Below are 25,686 nucleotides of genomic sequence, written 5' to 3'. Positions count from 1 at the left end.
ACAGAAAGTGAGGTCAGAGCCACTCACCACAAGACCACACAATATGAACAAAGTCAAACTGGCTAAGTCTGGATTATACCAGAACTTTGCAATGCTCATATGATCATTTGATCAGTCTATCAAACTTTTGCAGGGGAGAGTCATTATAATTTGGCTTTGGGGAGGGTCTTAGCTACTCCTGCATGATCCGTCTTCAGGTAAAAAGTAGCTCAAGTTACCTGTCAGAGATACATAGTAGAGGTAGGTGAGTTCATGTTATAGAAAGAAGTGATATTTGTGAAGTGCTTGCTTAATGTCATTTAATCCTAAAAACTACATTGTGTGGTTGATGGCATTATTTCACTCAATTTATAGACATGGAAACTGAGGCTAAGAGAGATTAGGTTACCTGAGACTACAAGACTAGTGAATTGCTTGTGAGTATCCTAGACACAGCCAGAAACCAAGTCCTCTGAACCCAATTCCTTACTCCATCCACAATAACAGATGGTCCATTTGTTCTAAAAAAAAAAAAAAAAAAAATTTTACTTATGTCAAAAAAGATGACATGGGGTGCCTGGGTGGCTCTGTTAGTTAAGCAACCAACTCTTGATTTTAGCTCAGGTCATGAACTCAGGGTCATGGGATTGAGCCCCAAGTTGGATTCCATGCTCAGTGAGAAGTTGGCTTGAGATTCTCTCTCTCCCTCTGCCCCTCACAATGTCTGCTCTCACTCTTTCTCTCTAAAATAAATAAATCTTTTAAAAACCCTGTTAACACCTCAACAGTCAAAAAGTAAAAATAAATACAACAAAAGATTTAAATAGGCATTTCCCCAAAGATGATATATAAATGGCCACAAAATACATGAAGAGATACTCAACATCATTAGTCATTCATGAAATGCAAATCAAAACCACAGTGAGATGTCACTTCATACCCACTAGGATGGCCACAATAAACCGACAATATGTAGTACTGGCAAAGATGTAGTAAAATCAGAATCCTTATACACTGCCAGTAGAAATGTAAAATGGTACAGCTGCATTGGAATACAGTTAGCTGTTTCTCAAAAAGTTGAATGGAGTTACCATATGATCCAGCAGTTCTACTTTTTAGGCATATACTCAGAAGAACTGAGAGCAGATATTCACACAAAAACTTGTACACAGGTGTTAGAGCAGCATTATCCATAATAGCCAAAAAGTGAAAGCAACCCAGATATCAATTAATGAATTAATGGATTGAAAAATCTGGCCTGTCCATATAATGGAATATTACTCAGCCATTAACAGGAATGAAATATTGATTGATGCTACAACATGAAGGAACTTTAAAAACACTATGCTGAGTGAAAGAAGCCAGACACAAAAGGCCATAGTATAGGGTTCCATTCACATGGAATGGCCAGAGTAGGCAAATCCTTGGAGACAGTCATTAGTGGTTGCCAGGGGGCTGGGGAGAGAGCTTGAGTGGGCAATGAGGAGTGACTGCTAATGGAAACAGACCTATTGGGAGTGATAAAATATTCTGGAATGAATTAGTAGTGATGGTTATATAACTTTGTAAATACGCTAAAAGCCACTGAATTGTATACTATAAAAAGGTAATTTAATGATATGTGAATTGGATATCAAATGTTTTGAAAAAAAGATGGCAGTCAGCTGTTAGCTATGTGACATTGGGCAGGTATATTACTTACCTTCTCTGTGCCTTAGTGCTCTTGCCTATAAAGTGCAGTAATAATAGTAGCTGCCTCATAGAGCTGTTATGAGAAATATATAAGGTAATCCAAAAGGGGTGCCTGGATGATTCATTTGGTTGAGCATCTGACTCTTGATTTTTGGCTCAGGTCATGATCTCAGGCTTATGGGATTGAGCCCCACATTGGGTTCCACACTTAACAGGGAATCTGCTTGAGATTCTCTCTCCCTCTCCCCCTCTTCCCCATTCTAATAAATAAACCTGTTTTTAAATAAAGATAATCTAATAAAAGTTCTTTTCACAGTACTTGCCACATAGAAATGTGTTGATAGATGCCATTTATTATTTTCTTTTCTCAAAAATGTGTTCCTTAGGATTGTGATTTTTTTTCTCTTAAGAAATAAGATACATTTTGCTTGAATGTTACTCTGGAATGATTTTCAACTACTGAACACTAACAGCTCTTACATAAAAAAAAATCCTTAAACATTTGATCTAATACAAAACAGTATTTTAGGAAAATACGACAACTTGGATATAGTTTCTTAAAGAACCCAGATCCAACACCGCTACCACCACTACTACTATTACTGTCACTAATGGCAATAGGGAGAAGTGAGGGAAGAGGAAGTAGGGTTCACACTTAAACTGCACTAAGTGGTTTATCTCCACCACCACCTCAGGACAGTGGCAAGTATGAAGATACAGCAATGACTTTCCTGTAGTTTCGGATCTTAAGGACACACAGGTAATCACGTGGTGCACATGCATATGCACGCATGTGCACACACACACCCTTGTGTAAAGGTGTGCTTACAAGCAAGTACTAGTATAAATAGGAACACCAAAGAGAGAAGATCCACTCTCACCAGGCAGGTCATGAAGGCATCACAGAAGCATATTAGCCTTAAAGACCACAGGAGTATTTGCCATGTGAAGAATGGAGAGAGTAACACATCCCACCAGAGAAAACAGCATGAACAAAGGCAAGAAAGCAGGATGATACACAGTGTGCCAGGGAACTGTTTGTCTAGAACAGAGAGTGCATAAGGGGAAGGGAAAGAAATTGTACCTGACATATGGTGGGCATTCAATGGCAAGGTAAATTTCAGGACCTTGTCTTAGGAAATAGGCTGCTATCGAAGGTTGTTTGAGCCAGGGGGTAGCATTGTCAACAACCTTCCCTCACTCCTCTGCTCCTTACAAAAGCTTATACTAGAGGTTCTTAAACAGTTGCAGTGGGGGGAGCATGTGGATAACTTGCCCTCAAGAGAATATGAGTTCCAACCTTCAGACAAGGAAGGTGGATGCCCCTGATACAGAGACAATGTAACTGGAGAAGTGAATGATCAAGATATTTAATGCCAAGGCTGTGGAGCAGACCAGAACTCTGGAAAGGAAGCACAGCAGGGAACGACAAAGGGAAGGACAGAGGTCTGGGGGGGGCAGGGGAAGAGTGGAACACCATTCATACCTTTTAGATTATTAAAAAAAAAAAAAAGTCCATACATAAGAAGCAATTAAATTAGACATTAGTATGTTCCCTCCTTAGAAAATGACAAAGTAGTAGTCACTGAAGCTTTACCAACACTGTCCAAAAGAACTTTCTGTGATGGAAATGTTCTGTATCTGTGCTGTCCAATATGGCAACCATCAGCCACATGAGGCTACTGAGCACTTAGACATAGTTAAATGCAACTGAGGAACTGAGTTTTGAAATTTAATTTCAGTTACAGTTGACCCTTGAACAACATGGGTTTGAACTCTGTAGCAATCATTTATACATGGATTTTCCGTACAGTGCTGTATTTTCTCATCCTGATGATTTTGACATTTTCTTTTCTCTAGCTTACTTTATGATAAGAATATAGTATATAACACATAACATTCGAAATATGTGTTAGTCAACAGTTTATGTTATCAGTAAGGCATCTGGTCAACAGTATCAGTTAAGTTCTGGGAGAGGCAAAAGTTTTAAGTGCATTTTTTGACTGTGTGGGAAAGGGGCGGTGGTCAGCCCCAACCCCTGCATTATTCAAGGGTCAACTGTAATTTAAATTTAAAAAGCCTCATGTGGCCAGAGGCCTCCATATTAGCAGTTTTAGAACCTACCTTTTGTCCTTATTTCTTATATTATCCTCTAGACAAGTGAAACAAAGGGAGTTTAGATTCTCTCCCCACTTTTTAATCTTTACTACTTCTGAGTTATTCCAAATTGTTCTCAGAGGCCCCAATTTTGTTTAGTCATAAAAGAGGTACCAATGTCATTTGTCAGTTTACCCCCAAGATTCATAGCATTTAGTGAGTTACCAGCAGTGCCTTCTCTGCGTGACTAAAATTGGCTATTGGTTTAGGGAGAATCAACCCATATGACCTCATTATTTGAATATTATGGTAACATTTTTGTTCAAATACCGAGAAGAGGTGGAGCTGGGATGCTAGACTAGATGGCATCTGATGTCCCTTGTGGCTGCATGGTGACAGATTCTACACATGTCACTGGGTTAGTCTCAGCAAGCAGGTGCTTCCTGTTATGATGCATCCCAACCCAGATATGAAAGCACCTCACCAAAGCCCTTTGACTCACATCCCAGGGTGGCAGAGAGTCAGGGAAGTTATTATCTTCCACCTTCAGAAACCCAGATTGCCAGGATAGAGCATTAAACAGTGGCTCTAAACCTTATCACTCTTCACACTGGGCTATGGACTTAGCATTCAGTTAGAATTCCCCTCCCAAACCTTCCCTCAACAGACAAGCCTTCTAATCCCCCTGAAGTAGTCCACACATCCCCCATGCCTTCCCAGAAGGTCTCCAAATGTCCCTGAGGCAGGGTTCCCTGTACCTGGCAACGGGGCTACCAGGGGCAGGGTCATCTGCAGGGTCTCTTGACGCAAAGCACACCACCCTTAAGACAGAAGGCACCCACAGAGCATGTTCTTACCACTACCGGCCTCTTTGCCAGGCCAGCCTATCACTCTCCCATCTCCTTTCTCATTGTCCAATGTCCCATCAAACCCCAACTGAACCTCTAGATCACTGGGGAATACTGGACATCATGGCAAAAGCAAAGGATGGGAGTTAGGGGCTCTGTCACAGGAGACAGGTGTCAGGGGGAAGCTGAAGGTTGTATAAACATGGGCAGGTCCTTACCCAGCATTCTCTTCAGAAGAGCTGGCACACCTATTCTTGGGGCTGTCCACCTCCCAGACACCACAGAGGAGACTGATCTTTAATACCACAAAGGCTCACACGAATTAGCATGCCAACTATCAGTTTAGGGGATGGAAAAAAAATACTTGTGATTTGGGCAGCTTCTGGCATGAATATTTATATATACACTCCTTGAAACTCAGCAGCGTCCTCTGCTCATCCAAGACCTCCTAAGACTTATAATGAATTTAAAATCCTGTATTAGACAAGTCAGATTCCTCCATGACCAAATCTGCATAAAAGACTGTACCCTGAAATTTGCACTTTAATTTAGAATTACCTAGCAAGGACCAGAAGCCCTAACCACACACCAATCTGATCTGACTACAGTGTCTTCAAATGCTCTACACAGATTCCCTGGGACCTACCATCTTCCTAAGTGAACGTGGTTCTCCGTGTTTGCTCTCAGGGGACATATGATCAATGGAGGATTCAGCTGGAATGGGGTTTCTGGAGCCCGAAGTAGTAAATACCAGGATAGAGTCGGCCTTGGTCCCTGAGAACCCGGATAAAGGATTTAAAATACGATAAATTTAAAAGCCTCAAATTTCTACATTTCCTTACCTAATTTCCCCATAGATTAAAAAGGGCGGGGGGCACCTGCGTGGCTCAGTGGTTGAGCGGCTGCCTCTAGCTCAGGTCATGATTCCAGGATCCTGGGATCCAGTCTCACATTAGGCTCCCTGCAGGGAGCCTGCTTCTCCCTCTGCCTATGTCTCTGCCTCTCTCTGCGTGTTTCTCATGAATAAATAAATAAAATCTTTAAATAATAACAATAATTTTAAAATTAAAAAATTAAAAATTCTACATTTTCCATGTTGTTGGATGGGTAAATCACCAATTAAGATGGACCTTTATTTCCTCAACTTCCCCTCTGGAACAAAACAAGAACAGAATGAGGAAGAAGGGGATGAGAAGTGACTAAGATGGAAGGACAGGTAGCTGACTGGAAGTCAGTCACAATGTAGGTCCCAGAAATGCTCTAAGAAACAGCCACACACTCACACAGTCCTTTTACAGATAAAATAACACCAATACAGAGAAGAGGCCCATGGTCAAAGCCCGGTCTTACAGTCCATCCTCAGGGGGAGGTCGGCTGCTCAGGAAAACAGATCTATGGGATTTCTTATATGTGAAGAGACAAGAAAGGGGCGGGGGGGGCAGATCTTCCTGATTTTCTATTTATCCACACAAAAAAAAGACTGTGTCAGAGGATGAACACCTAAATGGTATCATTATCAGAGATTAGGTCTAGGACTGGGATTGGGAGCAATTTTTTTTCTTTCTTTAGATTTTCCTATCTTTGGAATGCTTTCTATTGAGGACAGGTAATATTCATAATTTTCAAAAGTAATGTGACTTACATTATGATGGAAGGGAGAGGAAACACCTCACAACTGTCAACAGTGAATTCATAACAAGAGTATGTTTGTGGGAGGGATGGGGTGCAGTCAGAAAGAGGCCAGCTGAGCCCAAGAGGGAAGCTGTGAGCTCCGTTAAGCTTTTGAACCACCCCACCCTAGCTCACCACAGAGTACTGGCTGAAAAAGTGATAACTGTCACCACTGACACACCTTATCCTTTAGGGTTGAAAGTCAGGGGAGAAGGTACCAATGCTCAATTAGCAGAGCAGACTAGTGAACTCCTCATGTAGCACACAAGCCACCACCTCCCTCACTTCCAGTGAATCCACCTTTTGTGTCTGGATGAGAAAATATTTTTTAAAAATCAAAAAAATAGAGACACCTGGGTCGTTCAGCAGTTAGGCATCTGCCTTCGGCTCAGGATATGATCCTGGGGTCCTGACATCGAGTCCCAGCATCGGGCTCCCCCACAGGGAGCCTGTTTCTCCCTCTCCCTGTGTCTCTGCCTCTCTCTCATGAATAAATAAAATAAAATATTTTTTTAAAAAATATTGAAAGCAACAGTCAGTTTCCATCAAGCTTAGTCTTTTAAAATTCTCTCGGTCACAATAAAAGCCCACGAAACTAAAATCTTCAGAATCTGAATGTTCTTAAATGCTTTCTAATCTCTGTTTTCCCACAGGTCAAAGTCACTTGCAAACAGCATTATTGGTAAGTTTCTCCAACTCCCTGCCCCCAACTGTGGACTTCCGCTGATTCTGAATGACCCTGCGTTCTCTGACATGGCTATTTGCAAATCACAGGGCCTATGTGAAAAGAGACATGTAACCACAAAGGGATGAAAAAGCACACTTGTTTTCCTTAGGGTTTCGTCAAAGCACTAAGGGCGGCTGAGATGCTGGACTTCCACACAGCAGTCTTACTAAAACTCAGCACAAGATACTAAACCCTTAACTCTGTGAAGTGCTTCCTGTGGGCATCTGGCTTTTGCCTGCATTACCTTTCTTGCACCACCTCAGGAGACAGATGTTACCATTTCAAAGACAAGGACAGAGGATCAGAAAGAATAAAAGGGACCTGAGCAGGTCTGCTCTCAACACATAATCAGCAAAGCCAGGATTTAAATGTAGGACCTCTCACTCCACTTCACATTATTTCTTGTAAACTAGAATGTCCTGAGCTGAAACATGCATATATACTCAATCAGAAGACTCTTTGCATTCAAAGTTCACAGGCACTTGCCAAAAGTGCTATCATAAGCTTACATCAAAAAAAAAAAAAAATTAGTGCAAAAGGCCAACATTACTTTTAAGCCAACTCACTGAAGAATTCTGGGATCAAAATCTATTTAAAAGATTGGAAAAGGGTTCCCTCAAGCACATAAAAATTACAGGTGTCTTATTCAGAGCTGTCCCCTCCACATTATAAAATACAGAGTTCATGGCAGGAGAATAACCCTGAACCTTCCCGTAGCTACTGCCAGGAAACCAGAAGGAGGGATGAGGCAGAGGGTGGGGTGTGTTTAGCGACTTGGGCTCTCACTTCATGGCTACATGACTCTGAGCCTACCACTGAGGTTCCACTGGCCTCAGCTTTCTAATTTGTAAACATGGAGACAATACCACCTACCTCACAGGACCACTGTGAAGGGTAGTATGATCCCCAGCAATGGTCATGCACACAGAGGTTACTAAACATCATTACCCCTGTCAACAGACAGTTCATTTCCCAAGCTCAGTGCTTATCACAGTCCCTAGAACACCACTACACCCCATCAGAGGGGCTTCTAAACACCACCTACTTGATAAAAACTAGACGCCCACTCCCACATTTGAGACTTCAAAGTCACACAAAAGTAAATTCTCACGAAGACAGTTCCCTACAACTCTCTCTTCACTCATTGCCACTCAGGACTTTATGCTGCCTAAATTTTAATACTGCATTAAAAATAAGATGGTTTATTTTGTCGTTTGTATTTTCAGAGAAAGCCAGTGTCCTAGTCTTCCGAGTAGACCCTCTTCACACCCTTGTGACTACACGTCAAGCAACTACTATCAGCCACAGGATGAATCTACTGTGGCCGGTAAAGAGGATTCTTCTGTCTTTGGCAGTTTCTGTCCATATGGAAGAGAAATGGTCCTATAAGGGGCCCCATCTCCCATAGGGGGAAAGATGGCAGCCCCGACTGACATGTGTGAGGTAAGAGCGGGAACCAGAGACCTGAGCCTGAGCCTTGGCTCTCCCACCCTCCCGGCTAGAGCTTCCTCATGGGGAAACTACAGGGGCTTCACGAGATAGCCCAGACCCTTAGGTTTCAAAAGCCAGTACTTTTATTAAAATCTGAGAAGAGATCTAGAAAATTTTTTTGACCTTAGAATTTAGGAATTAATCTGGGGACTGATAATCATTTTTGATTTTTGAAAAAGATATAAATAAATAAGTAAAATCTTAAAAAATATATATAAGAGACACAGAGAGAGAGGCAGAGACACAGGAAGAGGGAGAAGCAGGCTCTCTGCAGGGAGCCTGATGTTGGACTCGATCCCAGGATCCCAGGATCACGACCTTCAGGCAGACGCTCAACCACTGAGCCACCCAGGCATTCCTTTTGGAAAAAGATATTAAGAACAAAAAGTACCACACAGTCACTAAAACAGCAAAAATTAAAAAGAATCAACTACTGATACACCAGCATAAGTGAAATTCAGAAGTATTACACTAAGTGAAAGAAGTCTGATGTGAAAGAAGTCTGATGTGAAAGGCTGTATAGTTCAGTTTATAGAATATTCTCAAAAAAACAAAACTACACACAGAAAATGGATAAGTGGTTGCCTGGAGCTGAGGGGGAGTGGAGGGGATCAACCACAGCAGGGTAATGAAAGAAGTTTTCACGGTGGCAGAATGACCATTGTGGTGATGGTTACATGACTGCATGCATCCGTCAAAAAATAAACTTCACATTTAAAAGGGGTGAATTTTACTTTATGTAAATTATACTTCAATAAACCTCCATATTTTTAAAAAGGCAATCAATAGGTCCATAAATACTTCGTATCTTCTACAATAAAAAGAGTATTTTAACCCTCTAAAAGCAAAGCAATGTAATTTCTGAATAAAAAGCTGTTCTTTATATAGAATAAAGCTGATTTCAGGCATGTTTAGGAAATGTTTTTCTCATTTCACCTCAAGACTGGGGAAAACCTCATCGGGTACTGACCGAGACAGGTCTGGGTATCAGAACTACTGGCCACAGCGTCCGTGAAGTCCTTTGTGGGCTCTATGAACACGATTATCCCATAGTTCTCACTAGGTTAAGTTAGAATGCTGGCACCATTCCATCTGCCTCATCCTTGCTCCAGGGAATGCTTCATTTTAAATAAAAAGTTTTTAAAAGGCAAAATTCCAAGTAATCAATGGCGAGAATATTTTCTATAATCTACTGGAGAGAGATCTGACCCTGCTGAGAATAAAGGAGGAAGAACAGAATAAAGAGAAGGCTTAGCATATATTCCTAACAACCATAATGCAAAGTCAGTAGCTGGACATTAAGTTTATAGTCATGTTAAGCTCAGCTTCATTTTCACTACTACCTTTTGCCTAAGTGGCCTTGGACTTCATAGTATCTCTGCTAAACCACCAAGGTCTGTTCACAATTTAAAAATTATTATTCCCTAGTGGATCACAGTAGCTATGCTATAAATGAGGTATGGTCAGCAATCCTACTTCTGGTCTCAGGCCCTACCATCTAAATTATTATTTATTTGGGTTCTACATTAACAGGTTAATCTGTATTCTTGAAACTACCCAGAGAACATGTCAGTAAATCAAATTCTCCTTCAGAGAATCTTCAAATTCTCTTCATATTTCTTACTACCATTAAGAGGCCTTTACCTTTCCTTGTCTCCAATGATTCATTAAAACATCAATGCACTTCAAGTTGGTTTCCCGACCTCAATTCTTACATCCAAAATAAATTCCAGATGAACCAATGATTGAAACATGATAATTAAACTATAAATTCACTGGAGGAAAGCACTGAAGAATGTTTTCATAATTTTAGAACAAAGAAGCCTTTACTAAGCATGATGTAATACCAAAAGCCAAAAATGAAAATATTCATAAATTTGACTGCAAAAATTAAATAACCTACATAGCAAAAAATATATTCAAAGTCAAAATATAGGTGACCTACCAGGAGAAAATACCTACAATACAAATGACAGGCAAAGGACAAATATGCTCAATGCCCATATAGCTAAGTGCAAATCAAGGAGGAAAAAAAAAGAATTCAATAGAAAAATGGATGAAGGATAAAAACTGGCAGATCACATAAAAGAAATACATGTAGCAATCAACATTTTAAAACATTCTCAGCCCCAGTCATGACTTTAGAAGTGAAAATGAAAATCATGGGGGATTAATTTTTTATCCATGAGACTATCAAAAACTGAATGTTAGAGGAGCCACAGTTAGGGAGAGGGGGAAATGCATCTTTAACACAAACTGGTGAGAGTACAAATTAGGACAACTTTTTTAGAAGACAATTTAGCAATGTCTAGGAAAATAGAGCTGACACAGAGTCTATAATCCAGCATTTCCACTGATGTCAATTCATCATATGTATACCTAGAGGTACAAAAAGATATATATATACAAAGATGTTTACTACAGCATTATGTATAACAACCTAAATGTCCATCAGTAGAGGACTTAAGTAAAGCAGACAACCATTCCTCAGAACACCATCCATCCATCCTAAGAGTGTAATAGATCCCATATGTCCAAAATACCTTTAAAGGGGGTGGGACTGTTATGCATGATACGATACCATCTGTGTAAAAAATACAGATACAGATATACATACATACTAACACATGCTTGAATATGCTTGAATGACATACAAGAAGTGTTAAAGCAATTATCTCTAATGAGCACACATGGCAATCCAGGGAGATCTGTCCTTTTTATTTTATGCCCTTCTGTTTCATAAAAAAGTAAAAAGATACATGGAAAAAGAAAAATGATTAACTGTCCTACCTAGGGGTATATAAAATACTGATGAAATGCCCAGAACTCCTACCATAATTCCTGGAAAATAAAGCAAGCCAGAGAGAGGAAAAAAAAAAAAAAAAAAACCACAACTCTTTAGAAGTAGGGCCCTACCTATAGTTAACCCAGATTCTGCTGGGGCTAAGTAAAGAGGGGTAAGAACGAAACAATCGTAAGCAAGTCTAGATGTCTTCTAAAAGAAAAAAAATGAACAGTGAACAAAATCATGAAGAAATCAGTTCGGGTTGTACTCGGAGGCAGAACAGGGAGGTGTACCTAAGCAAGATATCTCCCGTGGCCTTTGGCAAGACCAGCAGACTGGCAACAGGATTCAAATCATCAGAAGTTTCATATGTGGGTCTTTGTATTGGCTGCATGGAATGTGGAAAAAACACTGCAAGTGGTACTGTACCACCCTGGAATCAAGGATATAAAAGGAGTAGTTCTTTGAGCATGGATTTCAACAAATATGCATTGCCCTGAATAAATTTATTCTGCAAGTAATGCTAGGAAATCCTCCGAATAATCCATGAAAATGCCTACCTATCTGATCTAAGACCTCCTGCTGAATCCTGGAGAGAAAAGAATTCATACTTGGATGCCAAATTACTGGAGAGCATTTCTATACTTGGAATGCTGAAGCTCCTTGCAGGATAGTTAATCAATTTGGGGTCCAGGTTTTATTTAAGGATCATTGACAATAAATAGTCTTCATGAACAGTAAATCTGACTCCTCTGCCTCCATGGTGAAATCACCCACTCGGGCTTCTCAATAGACATGAACAGCTGCCCAGACTGACAACTTGCAACAAGAGAAGTGTCTTTCCAGAATCAGTTCTAGGAGGTGTCTGCAGGCCTCTTCATTCTACCTATAAGCTAATCCTACTACTTTTCTCTTGGCTTTAGATTTAAATGCAGTAGCAATATGAATTCCGTTATGGTGGCAACTTCAAAAAATAACATGAAAAACAGCTTCCCCAAAGAAATAGATAAATGGATTGAAGGGGAGCTATCCAAACTACCCCAATGCCTCCACACTTCCCTGGTGGTTACTTACCTTAGCACTCGTTTCCATGTGGTATTTGGCACAAGCTCGAAGCTGAGTCACCCAAAACTGTTTCTCTTTTGCATCGGCAGCTAAAAGAGAGAAAGCAAACGCTTGCAGAGATTGTTCCAAAACGTATTCAACCTATTTCTACACCCACCTAAGGGGGTGGGGGGCCTAGGGAGGGAGGTCGGGAGAGAACAAAGGGAAAAACAAAGACAGATGACAATATTCTCAAGCAGCCAGTGCTTACACCAAAAAAACAAATTACACTAAATCTCAACAGAAAATTCCCTCTTAAACCACATTAAAAAATGTACTCTGAAATGTCTCTTTTACGAACAATTTTGTCATTCTTTTTAACCTCCTCTGGAAAAAAAAATTCTACTTTAAAAAGGTAGCAGTAGTGGGGGGCGCCTGGGTGGCGCAGTCCGTTGAGCGTCCGACTTTTGGTTTTGGCTCAGGTCATGATCTCAGGGTCACGGGATGGAGCCCCACAGGGGACTCCATGTTCAGTGGGGAGTCTCTTGCAGATTCTCGCTCCCTTTCCATCTCCCTCTACCCCACCTCCTCCCACTCTAAAAAATAAACCTTAAAAAAAATAAAATGAAAATAAAAAGCAGGTTAGGAAAAACATGATTATTTCTATGCACCTCTACACATGTGGCTAACAAAAGGTTCCAAGTATAGTTTTTCAGGGCCTTTTGCTATTTCTAGAGTTGTACCATGGACTTACTGGCATCTACAAAATAAGCATTCAATTGAATTATTTTAATGTGTTCTCAATGATTCGTGTTATGATTGGACAGAACAACATACCAAATGCTGCTTTAGAGATCTTCAAATTTCCCCCAAAGAAACATTAAAATACAAACCAAGTGTTTGGTCATTATCTTCCACCTACACTTCAATTGCTCAAATATATCACATCATTTTCTTAAAGTATCATGGATACATAACAGGTTCTAATAAAACCTAAATCATCAATTTCACTGCATAATTAACTGCATAAATAGTTTAATATAACATTAACTGCATAATGTTGACTGTGCAGGAAACAGGTTCCCCTGGAAGTTATAATTGTTTACAAAAAAGGGCCTCAGTGTCATTGTCAATACAACCCAACTTCAGCTTGAACTTTTGACTGAACAAATATGGAGTGGTAGACCAGCATAAGGCCAGGTGAACTGGACTTTCAAAGGATTCCGCAGAAACTAGAGCCTTCTTCCTCAGGAAAGGTGAAGAACTGCCAATTCAAAGGCTCATGACCAAAAACACTCCCAGAAGCCATGTATCTACTGACATCAAGATCCATTCAACTCTACGTGTAAGTGAGATGTGCAATGAGAAAACCAATACCCAAATCCTCTTGGGATAAGCCAAGGACAAGCCAAGGACAAGCCAAGGATATATCTGCAGAAATTTATCCTGCCTTTTCTGCCATTGCTAACCTTAAGCTAAATTTAGCCCTTGTGATAATGTCATGCAGATAATAAAACTTCTGTATTTGCTATTAAAACTGCCCTTAAAAAACAAAAACAAAAACAAAAAATCCTAGGGTTTAATAATCCTGAGAATAGTATAAACTCTTAAAAGGCAAAAGGAGGGATCCCTGGGTGGCGCAGCGGTTTGGCGCCTGCCTTTGGCCCAGGGCGCGATCCTGGAGACCCAGGATCGAATCCCACATCAGGCTCCCGGTGCATGGAGCCTGCTTCTCCCTCCGCCTGTGTCTCTGCCTCTCTCTCTCTCTCTGTGACTATCATAAATAAATAAAAAATTTAAAAAAAAATTAAAAAAAAAAAAAGGCAAAAGGAGATGGCACAATTGTCATATTAGTTGGATTTTTTCATTTGTGTGGGTTTGTGCCATTCTATAAACCATAGGGGGGGCGAGTGAGGGGGTAGTGCCATTAAATTTTTCACCTGCTTTTGTTTCTGCTCTAACAATTTATTAAGCAATAAACAGCAAAACGAAAGCAAGGACCATATAAATCTAACCAGCTAGAACACACACTGCATGAATCTCCAAAGAGAACATGAATCTTGCCACGTTTCCAAAAACTGAAAAACTTTTTTCAACTATAGGCATTTTTATTTCATAGGTTTTTGGATTGTTTTATAGATTCTAAAATATGACTTGTACATAGATAATAAAGAAACATTAGCTTATTCCATCTCTTGGCAGTAAAGCTTGGAGGTAGGACGATGAAAACAGGACTCAGGCAGGAGTCTGGGCCCTCGGTCTGGCTTTGCAGAGGCCCACCTATCACTGTAGTTCCTTAGGGTGAAGGAGAGATAGAAGGGGCATTTTCTTTGTACTGAGCCCTTACTTGGGCAAAGAAAATGTAAGAAGGGGGAATTATCAACCAACCCCCAACACTTAATACATACAAATACTAACTATCCTTCCTCAGACCTAACTTAATAACATTGGGTTGGTATGTGTGTGCATTTGGATTTTTGTTTTTGTTGTTTCATTAGAAGACGTTGACAATTTTTCTGGCAATGCAACTGTAATGGAATGATGGAAGAATGATCTAGCAATCAAATTAGACTGCTACAGTCAGGTCTGGCATTGCTAAAAACCTATCCAATGGATATGCCTTGGGGGTAGCTGAACCTATAGTGATGGCCAAATGTGGTGCTTCCTGGGGAATTATCCTCCATGAAGCTGCTGAGTAGACTTCAGTTCTCAAGAAGCAAAGAGAAGGGGAAAAAGAAAAAAAAAAAATTAACACCAAGCAGATGGCTTCCTCATCAGGCTCTAATACTACAAAAATAAATACAATATACGTGAAGGGGCCCTTTACTGATAGATGGTCCTAGAGAAACTGGAGGCAGGGCGGGGGGGGGGGGTGCCTTGACCCTTAAAGGCTTGTTTTGTCCTCACAGCATAGCCCCACAGGGGATTGTAGTGAATTTATACTGTAAAGTCAAAGAAAATATACATTGAGCTAATATGAAAAATCTGAAATCCTAAAGCTGAGCTGTCACTCACCTTTCATCTGCCCTTAATTCCTCAGTTATTGAGGACAAGCAATTCCTAATGTCAGCTCCATCCGCCCCACCCCAGGCGTAAGAGAGGCAGTGTCTATCACCACACAGTCTTCAAACACAGCAAATTGTTAAAAGTGAATAAAAAAAAAAAAAAAGACAAGAGAGCCATCCCCATGGTAACTATGAGTGCGGCCCCTGAGACCAGTCTGAAGAGTTAGCAGGAGAACATACCTCTCAGTTTATACATCTCCCCATTAGCGGAGTACACCACCAGCATGTGGGGAGCTTCATCACTCAGGGACACTATGGCTCCAGATAGAGACAGGGCTCCCCGAGGCTTCTGGTGTTTGCTTTGCTCATTCACAAAGTACTGCAGGATGCCAGCCTCAAAATCCAGCACAAAGTACCTGTGTAAAGAAACCACAGTGTGTCATTTTTTTCCTTCTCCAGCTCACTCCTTGCAGCAAAGGAGGAAAGCCATCTTTAAATCGACATCAAGGCTCTTGATTCAGGAAGGTGGAAACCAAAGATCTCTCCTGGGGACCCTGCAGAAGTCAGCCCATGGGTTGGGAGAGAGCCCTTGGTTCTTAAGTCAGAAGGGTACTTATAATGGGCCACTATGGGCAAGGCAAGGGCCAGGTCCATTCAGAATTTGGTGCAATGCCCATTACCTCGTCTAGTGCCATGGATACCACAGTAAACCTCTGAATGATCCCTGCCTCCCCCAAAGGCAAGCAGATGCACTGGGACACAGACTTGGGTAACAAAATTCATAGGACTTCCTGGGAACAGCTGGAATTTCCTCTAAGCCTCTGAGAGAGGCCAGTTTATACCCAGGGAACAGCAAGCTGGGCCTTGAGCTTCCTGCTGGTGGCCCAGGTAGAGCCCGAGCTCCAGGGGTCACCTGTCAGGGAACTAGCATGCTCACACAGCCAACTGTTATACTCCAGCAGACCCTTCTATACATCGTTTTCAACACCAAGAGAGAAGAACCCACTCTGCTCTGGGAGGCCATTGCAAGGTCAAAGCAGAGGGACTGCAAGTTGCCTGAATCACTCAAACAGATCTTTATAGCTACACATCTTTATAGCCTGTTTATCCACTCCACCCTTCACCTAGGAAGTCATCACAACAACCTCCCCTTTCTCCACCAGGACGGAAAGATCTTCATCTGAGGCTCAACTTCTTCTGGGGGCCTAGAGACTCACTACAGCCCCTGCCGACTTTTCAACCTTTTCACTTTCTATTCCATTCACATTAGCCTTTCCTCTCCACCCTCAGAAGCACCATGTTGTCTCCCACCACAGGACCTTGGCTCATGCTGTTCCTCCCTGTCTAGAACAGTTACTCAAAGTAAGGCCCACAGATTTTGCTGGACGACAGATTGTTCCCAGCCTACAACAGCTTTGTAATTTGGCTTTGCTTCATCATCCAATGGCACAATCAGATGTCTCATTAAACAGTCCAAATGTTGTCCAACACATACACACACACACACACACACACACACACACACACACACGAAACTTACAAGCTACATACTAGTCATGAATCACAGTGTAACCGAGGGGAAGAGGAGGGGGTCCTTCACCATAGTTTGAAAAACACCTGCCCAGAATCCTATTCCCCACTCCCTAGACTATGGTTTCTTTGCCTTCTTGCCTTGTTAACTTCTCAGCCTTTAGGAACAACACAATGGCCACCAACTTGAGAAACCTCCTGATATTCAACTATTACTCCCACAAGCCCTCATAGCACCTGAAACTGTCCTTCCTGGCCTAGCCCCAATGGGAGTCTATACTTACAGGAGCATCTAATTCCATGTCTAGTTTCCCCATTAGACTCTACACCCTTTGGAGGCAGAAGTGTGTTCTCTGCCCACTCTGGACTGCACCAGGCACCAAAGCACCTAGGTCACTACCATGAACTCAGAAGCACTGCAAAAATTTACATTTTTGAGGGATGCACGGCAATACTCAACACAGGTCAGATACTGTGCACATACTAATTAAGGTTGTTTTCACAGTTTCAATGTAAGATTGCATGATATTCCTTTGAACAACATCGCATCTCTGCAAAGTAGAGTTTTCAGCGAGTGCTGGGATAAAAAGCAGACGTCAACGTGGAACAGGAAAAGAGGATAGCAATGCCCAATACGATTCCAAGGTTTGAGAAGCCACGCGGGGCCCACAGGTGCATACATCCCATCCGGAAGTAACTGAGGGTTATTTAAACAAGTATATTCTTTTCCATTTATGTTTATTATTATTTTTACAAAAAAATTACTAAAACATAAACATTTATGAACTTGTTTGGAGCTAACCACTTAATAAATAAATGAAACTTAGGGGGTTTCTTCACATATAAGCACCATGAACCAAGAAAGTTTACAACCCTTTGATCTGATTCCTTCTCACAGCAACCCAACAATTACACATTGTCATTCACAATTTACAGATATCCAGAGACCCAGAGAAACTCACAATCCAAGGGCCAGGCTTGGTTGGCTCCAGCCATCACAAACTCCCCTTTGATTGTCATGCCAGTCCGCCCTTGTCACTTCCTCTGAATCCCAACTTGCTCAGAAACTTTATTCTCCCAGCTTTCCTGTTTCAACAGAACTAACCTAGTGAACTGGAAGCTCCCTTCCTGGCAGCAGAGGCACCCACTACCCTCCCGTCTGATACGGCAAGCTGCAGCCACTTCATTAGTGCCCGATCCCCCAGGTCCCAGTCCTCCAGAACCCCAATTCCTCTAAGAAATCTTCTACTCTTAATTATTTTTAACATTCTGAGTAGCCTGGCCAAGACTATCTAATCTTACCCATCTCCCTCCCTCCTATACCTCAGGCCATGATCATAATAAAGAGAGACTTCCAGTTTCCATGATTAACATGGATAAATCAAGATGCAGAAATGTGTACCAGACAGAACCATTCAAAATTAAAGTCCCTGCTCCAGCTGTATCCAACATCACCTGAGAGCTCATTTGAAATGTAAATTCTTGAGCCCCACTCAAGACTGTGGAATCTGAAACTCTGGGGAGGGGCCCAGGAAGCTGCATTTTAAGCTTCCAGGTGATTCTGATGCAGATCAAGTTTGAGAAGCACAGGCCTAAAAGCTCATCACCAAATCCCTTTCTTCCTCTTCCAGGAGACACTGCCAGAATATGTTTCCCAGATTCCCTTGCAGTTAGGATGTCACCATTTGAATTTTAGCCAGTAGGATGTGAGCAAAAGTAATGCAGGCTTGACACACAAAACACATTCTCTCTCTCTCTCTCTCTCTCTCTCTCTCTCTCTCTCACACACACACACACACACACACACACACACACACACACATGCACTCTCTCACACATTCACAGGTTGGAAACAGAGACAACCTGCAGGTGAACTTGGGAACCTCGGCAACAACTATGGCAAAGAGGTGAGGGGCCAGGGTCCCCGAATCATCACCTGGAAGAGTCACCTGCTAAGGAGCAGCCACATCAGACTGGTACACGAATAAGGAAGTTCTGTTGAATTAGGCCATTAAGATCAAGATATGTCACAGCAGTTAGTCTTACAAATTCACCAAAAATAAAGTCTTTATTTCTATTTGCATGTCCTATTTTTTAAAATTTTCTTAAAGATTTTATTTTTGAGTAATCTCCACACCCAACGTGGGGCTTGAACCCACAACCCTGAGATGAAGAGTCGCATGCTCCACTGACTGAGCCAGCGGTGGGGGGGGGGGGGGGGGGGGGGGTTGTCCTACTTAAGATTTGCTCCTACTTCTTTCTGTGTGGCGAAAACCAAATTCGATGAGAGAGCCAGGGTAATTTCTGAGCTGCCAATGATCAAATTATTTAAGTGCTGACCCTGCCTTCTCCTTAGGAGTAAATGTTTTCGACTTGACCTATATTTAATGTCATTGTGACTGTAGCTCTGCAGACACCGCTCCCAGCAAGGCAGAGCATTAACAGTAATGATCCTTACAATGTAGGGAAGGACACATGGCACCCACCGCAGCACTCTGTGCCCTCCACCACCACCCGAGGCCACAGCTGCAGCATCCCCCATTGATCCACTTTACTGGGGAAGTAGAAAAGGAAGGGGATCTGAATAGGCTTCAAGGGAAAGGCATTATGCCACGGTCTGAATGGAGAAAGGGCTTGACATCTTTCTCCTTACTGTTTCTACCAGCTCCTCATCGATTAGGAACCTGTCAGCTTTCCTCTCTCCTAGAGGCAGCTTCCCAAATTCATCCTGTTTCAACAACTCATTGTATATTTGCAAAGACATTATTCAGAAGCTGGTGCAAAGAAATGAACTGAATGTTTTTCTTTTGCCCAAGAAGGATGACAGAGTAACCAAATGATGTCACATTATGCGGGATATGGGGATGCATTAATGATTTTTTCACAATACGTATTTCAAACTTTCATCTTAATTTTAACCTGTCGCAGATGTTAAAAAAAAAAAAAAAACAAATTTCCATGGCGTCCTGAAATACTTTAAATGCAAAGTTTGAATTTTGTGCACTAAGGAAGGTCATCAATAATTTACTAGTCTTCTAAAGACAAAAACCACTGTGTTTGGAGGGAGGTGATGGAGTACCTACCATCAGATTAAAAACCGTAGCCGACTCAACAAAGTGTTCCCTCGGGATGGCCTCCAAAAGGTAAGTTAGCTTGTGTCACAAAAGGTGAGCGCTGTCCATACGGCATTAAGGAGGGCAATCCCAGTTGCTCAAATCCCCTGGGAGGAAAGAAATTAAATTTGGTTTCCCACAGGGTCATGGCTCTGTCAGTACTGCTGTTCGGAGCTTGGAGCTATATCTGAAAGTCACAGCTTTCAAGCTAAATAGGAAAAGTTAACCATATTTCTAAATGATATTTCATAAACCCATGTGAAATTGCTAGGTAAAGTCCTAAAACATTCTTTCAGGTCTTTCCTTCTAGAGAAATGATTAAGACAAACCTAATTCCTATTTAAAAAAAAAAAAAAGATTTTATTTATTTATTTGAGAGAGAGCATAAGCAGGAGGGAGAGGCAGAAGCAGACTCCCTACTGAGCAGGGAGCCTGACTAGGAGCTTGATCCCAGGACTCTGAGATCATCTTGTGAGCCAAAGGCAGACACTAAATGGACTGAGCCACCCAGGGGCCCCTCTTATTCATTAAAAAAGAGTATCTTCAAACTTTAGCATGCAACATGATGTGCAGGTGAACTTAATTTATACAGACTGAACTTATTTTATTTGCTGTGTTAACAAAGCAAAGAATATGCTGGGGAGAAAGAACCAGGGGAGAACTCAAACCCAAGAAGAGAGCTATCTTAAATACTAGAAGACCAGCTTCCTGGGGGCACCCCTGGCCAATTCCAAAACTGGGAGCCATGGCAAGTGGCAGGCCCCTTCATTGAAAGGGCTGAGGACGAGCCATTGCCTACTGCTTATCCTTCAGACAAACCTGACTGCTTTAGAAACACTGCACAAATGCAAGCACACACTCATCCCTACATATGTACATACTCACACACTTGACACTCAAATGTTCTCACACATGCACTTGCACACATGTACACAGATACTTGAGTTCATGCTCACACTCACATCCACATTTTTGAACTCATGTGCTCACATCCCCAAACACTTTTACACACTCAAATGTGCATACACATTCACATTCCCCTGCACATGCTCGGACACCCTTACATACAGTCAGCAGTGGCCCCTTCCTAGCACTGATTTCCAACTCTGGCATCCCTCAGGTCATCTGTCTGCACCTGTAGCCTCTTGATCTCACCCAGCTACCTGACAGTTTCATTGTGGTTCAACTTTAGGGTCTGGAAGTTGAAAAACATACATTTTTACATTGGGAGCAGGGAGGAATGGGGCCTGGAAGCACACCAACCACCATGGACCAAACTCCAGCCAGGGGCAGAAATGTGGCAGGCAAGAATGGGAGTCAGGCATTGGAAGCTCACTGATGTGGACAGGAAAGTTGCAACCAAACCACGAGAGAATTATAAAGAGAAAAAAAAAATGCAGTGGAAAAAAAAAAAATCTTCCTTTGAAGACTAGCTTTGCCGAGGCTCGTCCTGACAAAAAACTAAATCATTTCATCTGAATTGAAAGGTGAAAATTAAAATGACAAGAACAAAGGTCCTGGGAAGAAGAGGTTCTCGCCTCTCCTGATGTCTGAGCAGACACCTTTCATACCTGTGTTATTTCTAATAGGTTATCAGGACTCTTCCTATCTCCCCAGAGGCTCAGCCCCTCGTCTCCACACCTGATGCTAGGGCCAGAGCCTCAGGGACTGCCCCCGGGCTGCCAGACCTGCCACCCCCATCCCCACGTGAAAGAGAACTAAGGATCCAGCTCTTGCTGACCACAGGTGGACAGCAGTCCTTCCCAGGAAGATGGGCCTCAGCCTCCTTGGGCACCCTGTCTTCTGAGAAGCTCCTGCCCTGACTTCTGGAACCCACCAGACACGACCTTGTTTCCACCAAGGACAACAGCAACTTTGGTCTTCCACTTAAGACACTTTTCTGGATGGATTATTTACCACCTTGACTCTTCCGGAACCCTAGGCTACCAGCACATCAGAAGGGCAGAGCCAGAGACCCTGTCACAGAGGTTGGATTCCTCCATGTTCGCCTTCTGTCCCTCTCCCTCAGGCCCACACCACTAGAGGACTTGCCCGCTGAAGGCACAGGGCTGCCAGGGGTGGTGCTTTCCAGCGTGACGCACCCAGATTCCTCGTTCCAGCTCCCACCCCATTCCCTCCTGTCTACAGCCAATCAAAATAGCACCATTTCTGACATCTAGAATCACCTTTCTAAAACTTCCCATCTACTGTTTGCAGAAAATTAAAATGAGGAAACTCAGCAAAGAACAGCAACCTCAGTATGTGCAAGAGGAGGGGAAATATCAAATTGTGGATATCTTTTCCTAAATTTACCTTAAGTCTTCAAATGTAATACCATCTGTTGGCCATTTTTATTGAGCCCTTCTCCTCTCCAGAGAGCAACCTACTGAAGCTCTCCACAACTCTTTGGAGCTGCCAGTCACATTTGAGAGGGCATTTATGCATAGCCGGCTTGGTCCATAACACCTGATCACGGTGGGCTCCTCTCGGCAAAGGGTTCACACTCATAACCCTTCGAGTTTCTTTGCTTGGGAGAGAAGATAGATCTTCCAGAATTTCTCTCAGGATAACCTGGAGAGGAAGTACCAAAACCTCACAAGTTCCAAGACACAGCCTCTGCAGGCCACCTCAATCCTGGCCAAGGTTTAATGCCTAAAAATCCTCTTAACTCTTGTAATTTGTGATGATGGGATGGCAGATGGGATGGCCATGTTATACGTCTGTGGATTCCCAATCCATCTGAGTTTCTCAGATGTAATCTGAAATTGCAGGTGAAGGAGGGCAGGGAAGCAGGCCACTCCAGCCTGGCAAGTGGCAGTTTAACACTTGAAGGGAACTTACATAGGAGGCTTGTCTTGGGCGGCAGAAAGATGAATCCATGTGCCCACCCTCTAAACCTTAAAGGTTTATAAAGAGGCCTTTGCTGAGTACGGTCACACATACCATGCAGGTGTTCTTCCCATCACATCACCAATTTCAGGGCTGTGTTCTTGGAGCAGCCTTTGGGAACAGAAAAGCCAAGAGGAACCCACATTTCAAGGACAGGGGAAGGGGCGAGGAGCCTCCAAGTTCCTGAGTCCAGCTCACAGGTCAACTGGTGGTCATGTCTTCTTGATGACCATTCCAATAGTCTCCGCTACCGACAACTCAACTTATGATCAGATTTCCACCACTGCCACCACCATGCCCATCCCCCAAAGCACCACAAGGCAGAGATTCCAACATCCTCCAGAAGGTACTAAATTATCAGGTCTTAAAGCTCATCACCAACCAGGCAGACAAGTATACTCTATTACATGAGAATTATGTAAGAACTCGGTTATTCACAAACATTCAGGCATGCAATACAACAAGCCCAATCTCAATCAATCAGAAAAATTTAGTCTGATATGGCCTGTCTATAGCAGAACCATTATGCTAGCTCTCAGACATCTTAAAGATATATAAGCTCAACCATTAGTAAAAATAACTGTTCATCTTTACAGAGCACTTTCTACACGCCCATGTATTATTACTCATATTAACTCATTTATACCTCCCAGCAGTCCTACGAAATTGATGTGATCATAACTGCTTTCTACAGAGGAAAAACTCAAGTGAAAAAAGGTTACCTTGTTCAAGATCTTACAGGAAATCATGGGGCTAGATTTTAACTCAGGCAATCTAGCTAGATAGCTCATAGCTCTAAACCATTAAGATACTCATGTGGATTAAAATACAGTTTTCACCGCAATGATGCAAAAACAGAATCAAAAATACATAAAGCAAACTGATAGAAAAGTAAAGAGAAAATAAAATATAGATTGGGAAGTTGTAGAATCCTATCATCACCCAGAACTGAACAGATACACAGAAAATACATAGATTTAAGATAACATAGTACATTTTATTTTAAATTTTACAAGTATTTGCATACCCCAGTGAAAAATAGGGCTTCATTTTAAATGTGCATGGAACATTTTCCAAAACATTGCCCCAGAACACCATTAAGAAGTAGAAGTATTATATTATAGATCACATTCCTATAAAGATTTATTTTTATGATTTTATTTATTTATTCATAGAGACACAGAGAGAGAGAAAGGGGCAGAGATACAGGCAGAGAGAGAAGCAGGCTCCACGCAGAGAGCCTGACGTGGGTCTTGATCCTGAGTCTCCAGGATCACGCCCTGGGCTGCAGGCGGTGCTAAACCGCTGCGCCACCGGGGCTGCCCTATAGATCACATTCTTTACAGTTCATGGTAAAATGGTATGATAAAGACTTCAATTTTGGGGTGTGATCCTGGAGTCCTAGGATCAAGTCCCGCGTCGGGGTCCCTGCATGGAGCCTGCTTCTCCCTCTACCTGTGTCTCTGCCCCTCTGTGTGTGTGTTTCTCATGAATAAATAAAATCTTTAAAAAAAAGACTTCAGTTTAAGGAAAATAAGTAGTTTTAATAATATAACATTTAAATATAATTGTCATATTATAATTTGATATTCATTTAAAGAAAAATAAGGGTGAATATGCTAGAGTGGGGAGGGCATAATAGAGACAAAACCAAAATAAAAGTATTGACATATTTCTAAATTTAAAAATCTCTAAAAAATAATCCATAAATAAAGTTGACAACCAATAGTGTATAGGTTAAAAAAATACTGAACTATCTAGCCTTCCAAAAAGAACATTTCTTTCAGTTTGGGCCGGCCACTTCCTGCTTTATGAATCAGTGAAGCAGCTTATTAAAAATGTGAGTTTCTGACTCCAACCCACACCTAGCGAATCAGAATCTTTGTGGATAAGGTCAGGAAATTTGGAATGTGAATTTCAAAGTTTCCCTAAAACACCCTACAGTAGAAGATCCAGTGCAAAATCAAAGACAGAAGAAAACCTTACAGGCTGTTCACCACCCTGGTTTTCTTCTCCTTGGTCAAGCTTTCCCTCACAATCCTTCATCCAGCAAACGTCTAAGCACCCACATGCCCATACAACCAGGCAGCACTTAGGCGTGAGATGACCTCATTTTGTCTTAGCCTGATCGAGCCCAAGCCCACTCCTAAATCACAACCCAAGCAGTGTATTTCTTGGCTCTGTCACTCTGAAGTATTTTTGAGAAAGATTTAAGGAAAAGTTACAAAACTACCTGGCATAAGCTCCTGCATAAGCAGATCATCAACCAGCATTATTCAGGTGCTCCCCTGGGCACAGGGGCCAGGTTGAATGATCCACCTAAGGATTAAGAGCCAGCAGGCAGAAGGCTGCCGCCTCGGGAGCCACCTGATAAAGCACCAGCATAAGTCAACGTTAACTTTGAAAACAAGATTTGATGCACTGTGCTTGGATTTGATCTATGATGAGATTCAATCTGCTTTTAAAGACTAGGTGATTTAATTCCAAAAGCAAGAACTGAGACCTAACAAGGATTAATACAGGCTTGCAGAATATTGCCTCTCACCTTCTGAACTATTAACTCTTGAGTTTCCAGTGCCTTTAGGGAAGAACTTCGCACTATTCTAAGTAAACTGTAAAATATCAAGTGCACAGCTCACATTTTCACCCTGGCCATCGACAACACAGGTAACTTACACCTGGAGATCCTTACAATGTGTTGAGTATTGAATCAAGTCCCTGCTTTGTACTGTAAGGTTGAACACCCACATCAAGTCACACTGAAAAAGATCCTGGGGGATCCCTGAGTGGCTCAGTGGTTTGGCGCCTGCCTTCA

At 42.0% G+C, this 25,686-nt stretch overlaps 1 protein-coding gene across 4 annotated transcripts in view; it reads right to left on the bottom strand.

Moving 5' to 3' along the window:
- The window catches only part of OSBPL10 (oxysterol binding protein like 10), a 294,626-nt gene that overhangs the window by 178,171 nt on the left and 90,769 nt on the right, over positions 1-25,686 (bottom strand). For 3 of the 4 annotated variants that reach the window (XM_072726621.1, XM_072726618.1, XM_072726620.1), the window contains exons 2-3: positions 15,580-15,755; positions 12,365-12,444 (exon numbers count right to left, since the gene is read on the bottom strand). In XM_072726621.1, coding sequence (XP_072582722.1) covers positions 12,365-12,444; positions 15,580-15,625 — 126 coding nt within the window. In that variant the 5' untranslated portion in view covers positions 15,626-15,755. Of the gene's footprint in view, positions 1-12,364; positions 12,445-15,579; positions 15,756-19,952; positions 20,090-25,686 lie in introns of all 4 variants that reach the window. The other variant, XM_026000903.2, reaches the window with a different exon arrangement.

The sequence above is a fragment of the Vulpes vulpes genome, chromosome 11 (genome assembly GCF_048418805.1).
Source record: "Vulpes vulpes isolate BD-2025 chromosome 11, VulVul3, whole genome shotgun sequence".
Classification (NCBI taxonomy): domain Eukaryota; kingdom Metazoa; phylum Chordata; class Mammalia; order Carnivora; family Canidae; genus Vulpes; species Vulpes vulpes.
Note: the sequence above shows the minus strand (reverse complement) of the source record. Positions and strands in the feature narration are given on the sequence as shown.